The sequence below is a fragment of the Camellia sinensis genome, chromosome 1 (genome assembly GCF_055761805.1).
Source record: "Camellia sinensis isolate YWXY chromosome 1, ASM5576180v1, whole genome shotgun sequence".
Classification (NCBI taxonomy): Eukaryota; Viridiplantae; Streptophyta; class Magnoliopsida; order Ericales; family Theaceae; genus Camellia; species Camellia sinensis.
Window position 1 is genome coordinate 199162433 of NC_138961.1, and position 8463 is coordinate 199170895.

Here is an 8463-nt window from a genome sequence, read left to right on the forward strand (position 1 = left end):
AGAGGGAGTTGATTATGCTATAGTGTTAGTGGCTCTCTGGGTTCTTCAATATGACACGACGAGAAAGTAGAATTTTAATGTTGCATCTAGTCCTTCAGTCTCTTTGTGGGTTCTTCATATGACACAACGGGGCCACGAAATATAGAGAAATTTCTAAAATTAGGGTTTCTCCCAAATTGGTAGAAATTCATTTTGTTCCTTCCTAATTGAAAGGATTTTTTTTAGAGGAGAACAATTATTTGTCAATTAATTCCATTTCTTTTGCTTGTGATGACCAAATATATATCTTTAGGACTAGACTATTTATTCTTATGATGTTTGCTGAGAAACTCTTCACTTCATGCTCTTCTTGGGTTTTTTGACAATAAAATTGAATTGTTCCATTGACTTAAAATGCATATGAATACACTTCATTCTAAGACATTCTCTCCTCATGCTTTGAACCTGGTGTCATTACAAAATATCTAACTTGTTTTACTATATACACAAGTCCAAAATGCTGCTATCAGGTTTATAATGTATAATTTGGAACAAATGGGCCTTGATGACAGAGTACTCCAATTTATTTTAGGTACGGCTTTCATTAAAATATTACCCTACTTCTACCAAATAAAAAAAAAATCATTAAAATAAAATTAATCTGTCTGTCTCTATCTCTCTACACGTCTCTATCTCTCTAAATTTCATTAACTTTATTTTAATTAAAAATATTTTTCATAAAAATATTACTTCTACTTTTACCAAATAAAAAAAAGATTTCATTAAAATAAAAATGAAACTAATAAATTTTCAACCTTAATAACTAAGAAAAAAAAAAAAAAAATTTCTGCAGTTTCAACCAAAAAAAAAATAAAAAATTAACAAAAAAAAAATAAAACTATGGCCTATCTTAACTCTCCTCTTCTTTTCTTCTTTTTTTCGTTTTCCCGCTCTTTCTATTTCCCTCCTTTCTTTCCCCCCTTTGTTTCTCACGATCTCAAATCCCCAATCCCTAACAAAAAATCCCCAAAATACGATACTATAGGGAGAGGGAGAGGGAGGGAGGGAGAGAGAGAGAGAGAGTTGATCGGAGATTCTCAAAAATGGGGAACTATCACTTCGTGTACAAGGACATGGAAGGAGCTTCGACTCAATGGGACGATATTCAGAGAAAATTAGGAAACCTCCCTCCGAAGCCCCCTGCATTCAAGCCCCCATCCTTCAAGCCCGCCGAGGACGAAGACTCTAAACACAAAGACAAAGCCGGCCACCGCGACTGCGACTACCACCGACGACTACGACTCTGTTAAGTTCTCTCTCTCTCACTTGTTTGTTGCTCTCACTCTGCCCCTTTCCCTCTCCTTCTAATTTTTGAAACCCTAACAAGTGATTTTTTTAAGTCTAGGGTTGGTCAAAGTCGTCTATCTCCTATGGGATTTTGATTTTGATTCGATTTGTTCATTTCCAAGTTCTTTTTCTTTAATTTAATTTATGTGTAAATTTTGCACACCTTCAAACTGCACGCAACTGTATGCTTAATGCCTACTGATTTTTCCTTCTCTTCTATTTCAGTCCCTTAATTTCATTTATCAAAAAAAAATAAAAATTTGCGCCCTTTAATTTTCTTATGGTGGTTTCATCAGCAATCCCCTTGTAATGCAGAAACCTTGCTGGAAATAGCTGCACTGGTGGCATCCCTTATTCCATATCTCAGATGACTTCCCTAAAATACCTGTTAGTCAAGCATCCGAAATTTGATTTTTATTGTTCATGGAAAAACTATTTAAAACTTCACACTTAACCACTGGTTGTTGCATTGCATTACCAAACAAGGGAGGAGAGAAAACACAATCTTTTATTTCCTCTTGTAATTTAACAAATCATTTCTTTTAAGTGATGTGCATTTTTAGTAAGATTGGCTTCTTTGATTTGTTTCTTAATTTACTAGCATTTAAAAGATAGCTGTAGTAAGTATGCTTGCTTTTAATAGCTGTAGTAAGTAATCTGATTTCAGTCTTGGCATAAAGATGCTTGTGAGACCCTGAAAGATTAGAAATTCATTACTGTTGGTCTTAATGATTATCATAGTCTTGGTAATAAGTGTTTTGACTTCACTACTCTATCTTGTTGCAGAACTTTTGTGATGCCTTCTAGGATGTGTATTAATCCAATACATAATAATAAAGGGCTTTTTCATCAGTCAGACAATGCAAATTCAGAGGAAAGGTAAGCTTCATTTGGCTTCTATTGTAAAGAATCCTTGGTTGGTTACATCACAACAGAGGGAACAAAAGAAGAAGACAATAGTTGAACACTGGCTGTTGTTTTGTTTTCAATGAAATTGTTTGCATAACACTTGTAAATAATTTCCTTGCATTTCTTTTCCTTTTATTAAAAGCAACAACTTGAGGCTTATGGTTCAATGCATGGTACAAACACTGACACAGGATTGGTGTCTTGCATGCATATTAGGCACTTCCTAGTTTGCTTATGAATAAAATAAACCAGGACATGTGTGCTGCACTCACAAAATAAAATAAAATGAAATAAAAATAGTTGCCTCATTGTATTAGCAGTTGTAACTCTCTCGTGTTAAAAATTGAGTGGTATTTTCAGAGAAATAACTAGAGGTGTTGCCTAATGTATGCTGATATTTGTGTCATTTTATTTATTAGGGGGGCTGCTAGCTCCTGTGCCATGGATTCGTTGTATGATTTGGAGCTCATTTCCAACACTGTTCCTGTAGTTTTTGACAATTCTGAAACATGGCATCTGGCTCTATCAACAAGCTTGAAGTTGGGGAGTAGAGGGATGGCCCATGTACAAAAAATTACTCGTGTTGATCTCAAAGAGAAAAGTCAATATTCAAATATCTTGCTCATTAATCGAACTGCTAGCCCTCTTGCATGGTAAGCTCATTATTGCCATATAATATTTATTTTGCTTTGCTTAGTTCCACAACACCCCCATCCCCACAAAACTGGTGAAGGACAAATTGAAGAAATGTTTGCTCCATTGATTGTTCAAAGTCTCTGTAGTAGTTACCCTGTATTCTCACATTATAAGGGTTTGGAGGAGACCAGCCTAACTTCTTTATATATTAGTTATTCACTGAAAAATGATCAAGGCTGTGATAGGGTCTTACTCATTTACATAATTAAATTTTAAAAACCAATTTTAATTGAAATGAACAACAAAACCATTTTGAATTAGTTCAGATTTCATAAGTAGTAATTATATTGTTTATGTCATATGCCATGCAATATTATTGTTCAAATCTTTGAAAAAATCACACCTGTGTTGGTAGAGTTTTTCATGTTTTAATCATGATTATATTATTAATCTTGATAATTATTCAGGTTTATGGAGTGCAAAGATCGAAAAAACCACACTGCTACAATGTTGCCATATTCATTTCTTCCTTCAATGGCTGCCCAGAAACTACGACATGCAGCAGAAAAGGTTTACCATGTACAATCTTTTTAAGTTATGATTATCTACTCAGTTCAGGTGAAATAGCACATGATTTACCATGTATTGGCTATTTGCACTGTCTGCTAAAAAATACTTGGTCTAGTTATCTTGTTAATATCTTTTGACTGCACATAAAGTTTCTCTTCAATTAATGCAAGAAAAAAGTAAACTCAAGGAAGCAGTAAAATTTTGATATTGGCATAATTTCATGGTGGGCCCTATTAGAACTATGCATAATCATTGTATTATTCTTGGTAGAGTCTTATATTATGATTATTTAGGTTAGGCATTGATCTGGTTTGTTTCATATTATCTAGTAGTGTTCTATAGGTCATCAGTATATTGCTAATTTCAGAAATTTCTGAAAATGGGTTGTAGTTGCTGCCTGTGGGTTATAATTTGGGTCAAGTTTTATATGGGTTGTTAAGTATGATTTTAGGTAAGTTTTGAATGAGTTTTAAATGCCAAAGTCTTTATTTTTTAAAAAAATTTTGGAGTCAGTCCTTTTGGAATTATGAGTTCTGTATAAAGGTATGTACTTCTTATTCAACAATGATGAGTTTAGAATTTTTTTTGAGAGCTTTTGAAGCTTGTTTGGGATGGTCTGTGCGATGCCTGCCTGCAGGAATCCATGTGTGTTGCCTACTCTAGTTGTCATCTTCATCATCATAATCATAATCATAATCATCATCATCATGATGCACTTTAACCGTTAAAACACGCTGAACCAGATCTGTTTCATCTTCCTTTTCCTACCATTAATTTTGTTTACAACACTAACATTTTTTCTTCAATTCTTCAACCCTAGCTTGCTTTAAGTACTTGGATTATTATTTTGTTAGTGGATTATACCAGTGGACTTGGTGGACAATTTCATATGATAAGAATTATTTATTTTTATGAATTTTGGCATTATGATAATTAAAGATTTAATTTGAGTATTTTGCATTGTTGGTTTATGTGGTTGGACTTTTAGTCTTGTATGCTCATTTAAATGAGTGTGCGACGTTGTCATGGAGCTTGAAGCGTGACAGTTAGGAAATGGAGACTGTTGGTTTATCAGGTGGTATGGACCTAATAGCCGTAATCAGAGCCTCAGGAAGAATTAGTCATGCACGGGGTCTCAATGTTCCTAGTTCGGGTATTGTTGGTGAGCAATTCATTGAGAAGATTCGTAGGGTAAGAGGTATGATTTAGATATTGGATCTGCATTTTTTTTGATTAATCTATTTGAGGGAAATCTCATTTCTTGCTATTTTAATATTTTAAAAAGACATCCTTTAGAAACAACCAAAAGAAAAAATGGAAAAAAGGGGCATGTAAAATTGATGGCATAGTTAATAGTTCATGTTGACCCTTCTGTTTCCCTTTTTTTATTTTTTATTTTTGCTTTTACTTTCCTTTACAAATTGTAAAGTTTACTCATGATGCAAACTGTAAGATCATCTATAAATAGTAAAATTAAAGCAGCGAGAATGTTTGGAAATTGGTTGGTTTCAAGATGGACACACTTGGAACTTTTCTTAATCACATTTTGGTATTGGTTGTCACTGTTTATGCTTATTTTTAAGTTAGTATGGATATAATTAGCTTTCGATATGAAAAATCAAGTATTATAGGTTAAGAGTATTTTGATTATTTCAAAATTTTCTTGACATGGAAGGTAAGGGCATCCATGGGTCATACATAGGTGAAGTTGTGTATTGGGTCATTCTATATTCTTTCTATCTGTTTTAGATGAGTTTTAAAAGTCAAAATTCTAGTCAAATTGAAAATATGTTTCAATTTATTGATGGATGATTTAGAAATGCTTCAGAAACCACAACAATAAACTGTAATGACAAATTAGTGTTGGTAATGAGGAAGACATGGTGGACTAAGGAAGGTGTGAAAAAATGTACGGTAGCATGGTGTTTTGTAGAGCAAGTATAGAGTGGATGAAAGGATAGGCCATCATGTCATTGGCGCATCAAATGCAGTAAACTGTTTTGAAGACCTTGAGACGTACTAAATGGGACAGGGGGTTGGTTTGCTCTGATGAATAAGGAGAAAGAAATACAAAGTGAGTTGTTTCAAATCTTAAACATGAATAAACTTGAATTTAAAAGATAAATTGCAGTTACAAAAATGGCTGCTCTGATGCTGGATCCTAGTCATATTAGATCTCAAAGAATGATACTCTAATTATCCATGGCCCCAAGGGAGCTGTGGGAAGAAAAATAACCCTCTTTTAACTGAGTACATTTAAATGAAGAAGTCGTAAGGACATGTTACACTGCAGGTGAAGTGGGCCAACATATGATGTACCAGGCTCATTAATCAAGCCTGCTACACTTGCAGGCTCTAAAAACTGCACTTATTTTAGTCTGGAAGATAAGATTGGTTCTTAGCCTATAGTGCAGCTAGCTGCACAGCTAAATAAGAATCGCCAAACTGCTATATGAAGCCCATCAAAAGCTGATTTATGAGACACCAAAACTCATGTAGTGGCGACTGTCTGCACACCCTCAACCTCAAGAGTGCTGCCTTGAGCCTTCATTGATCTCCAAACTCACCTCACTATCCTCTCATTCCTGGCCTTCTTCAGTATCCTGAACTTGGTAGATTTCAAATATAAGAGCTTGAATAAGTTTGGTATTGTTAGAAATGGGAAAAAAAACTATATGTTTTTTAGTAAACAGATATAACATCCATTTTTACTTCGTAGACTATGCTTTAGTAATTTGTAGATTTTCATTTTTCAATTTTTTTATGACTTTAAATGTGTAGTATGATAGGCATAATTCATGTATTTGTTGTTGGTTCTCAGGGTTGGAGGCTTCCAGATATGATGTTTGCAACCAAGTGTAGTTTATCTGATGCATGCAACACTATAGCCAAACAACTTGAGAATGTTTACTCATCAATTGCGGCAAGTTTTTCTTCTTACTTCTTTTACTACATATGTTTGATATTCATGTTGTTTGTGTTGATATTGGTGCACCGCATTGTGATGTGAAGTTTGAGCTCAGTTCATTCTAAGATCTTTAAGTCCTTCACAAAAGGATAGTTTTTCCTTCAAACATGGAAAGCACCTTGGACCCTCTACTTAAGGTAGAGGTTTTATTGATGTTATAATTACAGATGCATTACTAGATTGAGATATGCTAAACAAAGACATGAAATAAGTTAGTTTGCTCTTAATCAAGGTAAGATTGTTTGTAAATGCTTCCTTTTTTACCCAAGCTAAGATTAGCTCTAATATCACCCATTTCTATCTTCTTGACTCCTTTCCCTTCCAAACATGATACATAGTACCAGCAAGGGTCAACCTGTAAACATAATCTGTAATAGCCTTACCTCCACACTCTTCAGCAAAAGTCAGGCATTCTTCTACCAGGAAGAATTCTCCTCAAAAGAACAGTCCAAGTATATGCTGAAAAATATTAACAAAAAAGTAAATGATCGTGATCAAACCCATTGCACAATACACACTTGTTTTCAGAAACAATCCCCCACTTAAACATTCTATCCATTGTAGCCAGTCCTCACTGAACAGCAACCCATTACACAAAGCTCCACTTAGGAACATTTTGAGGCAACCATGCCAATTTATGTCAAGGGACGATAGGGTATAGTGTTTGAATTGCTTGCCAAGCTATTCACCATTACTAGAGGGTAGCCAAAACACGGAGTCAGGCCTATTAGGATTCAATACAAAGCTAGCAGGGTATTAGCTTCAATCTCAGAACAGTAACCAATTGCACAAAGCTCCACTTAGCAACATTTTGAGGAAACCATGCCAATTTATGTCAAGGGACGATAGGGAATACCATTTGAATTGCTTGCCAAGCTGAAGCCACAGTATATTTGCCATTACTAGAGGGTAGCCAAAACACTGAGTCAGGCCTATTAGGATTCGATACGAAGCTAGCAGGGGTATTAGCTTTAATCTCAGTAATAACCACTCTTCTACCTCTAGGCCACTTCCAATTCCCAAAATTAATGATAAGAGGAAACTCTGCTATTCACAGCCATGCCCATATGAAAAGCAACCCTTTCCCCATATTTCTTATTCAAAGGACCCAAGGGATGCCAATTATCAAATCGCGGAAATGTAACAGTCCCATCACCAATGATATATTGATCAAAGGTTGCCCCACAGCTCTTAGTTCAAAAAACTTCCTGACAGTCCAAGATGCCTCAGTAGGAAGACACTTACCCTTAATTACACAAGTATGGACCCACTTAACCCACAAAGAATCAGCTTTCTTACTTAAAGCCCACAAGGGTTGTCTTAGCATAGTGGCCTTATTCCACTCTCTCAAATTTCTGAATCCCAAGCCCTCTTCAGCCTTTGGTGCACAAATATGCATCCACTTCACTTTTGCACTGTAGTACCTAAACTCACTCCCTGTCCACAAATATGCATTCACTAGAGAGAAGTTTGTTTTATCTCTATTATTATTTTTAAGGAAAACTCGTCAGATGTATTCATTCATATCATATCTGGTAGGTAGGGTAGCAGAATGGATGAATATGCTTTCCCTTGATGTCTTGGGAAAGAGAACGGAAAGGAGGCACAAATGTTATGCCACCTTATTTATGTGAATTGCAAATTTATATTTTTTTTTGGTACACGTTAATCTTTTGTGTGTGATTACTTAGATTAGGGGCCTTGATCATCAGTGCTAATTGAATGTCTGCTCAAGCTGCTCATCTACAACCCAAAGTTTAATCTAAAGCTAAGACCATCAGAATCATTCATGTTTTAATTAATCTGTGGTATTATTCGTTAAAATAAACTTTACCAACTTTATTAAAAAATCATATATAAAAGTGAACTGAATCAATGGAGCTTTGATAGTTAACTATGCCTGTATTTGTTATGGTTGTTAGCTTATTAATCATCGTGTACTGAAATTTGCAGGTACAGCAATAGGTACAGTTTTATTATGCCAGGTAGTTGTCTCAATACGATGTACATGTTTATAGGATTTAATTGATTTTTGCAAAGATACGGGTTTGCAA

At 34.9% G+C, this 8463-nt stretch overlaps 1 protein-coding gene across 3 annotated transcripts; it reads left to right on the forward strand.

Annotated features, from left to right (window-relative positions):
• Positions 1–808: 808 nt before the first annotated feature.
• Positions 809–6675, forward strand: LOC145801286 (uncharacterized). 3 transcript variants are annotated; one of them, XR_014342537.1, is made up of 6 exons: positions 817–1284; positions 2113–2205; positions 2655–2888; positions 3339–3441; positions 4430–4639; positions 6263–6400. XR_014342537.1 is itself a non-coding variant. In XM_082892188.1 (5 exons), the coding sequence occupies exons 2-5, from the start codon at positions 2123–2125 to the stop codon at positions 6449–6451; spliced, it is 609 nt and encodes a 202-aa protein (XP_082748314.1). In that variant the 5' UTR covers positions 809–1284; positions 2113–2122; the 3' UTR covers positions 6452–6675. The 3 variants fall into 3 exon arrangements, 2 of the variants coding, with proteins under 2 accessions (XP_082748314.1, XP_082748319.1); XM_082892188.1 differs by lacking the exon at positions 4430–4639 and having other exon boundaries at positions 809–1284; positions 6263–6675; XM_082892193.1 differs by lacking the exons at positions 817–1284; positions 4430–4639 and having other exon boundaries at positions 1793–2205; positions 6263–6675.
• The last annotated feature ends 1788 nt before the right edge of the window (positions 6676–8463 follow it).

Excerpts from the sequence above, each read along its gene's own strand:
- LOC145801286 (XM_082892188.1), top strand. The coding sequence starts at position 2,123 with ATGCCTTCTAGGATGTGTATTAATCCAATACATAATAATAAAGGGCTT. Across the intron at positions 2,889-3,338 it reads ACTGCTAGCCCTCTTGCATG|GTTTATGGAGTGCAAAGATC; the intron begins GTAAGCTCATTA and ends ATAATTATTCAG. Across the intron at positions 3,442-6,262 it reads TACGACATGCAGCAGAAAAG|GGTTGGAGGCTTCCAGATAT; the intron begins GTTTACCATGTA and ends GTTGGTTCTCAG.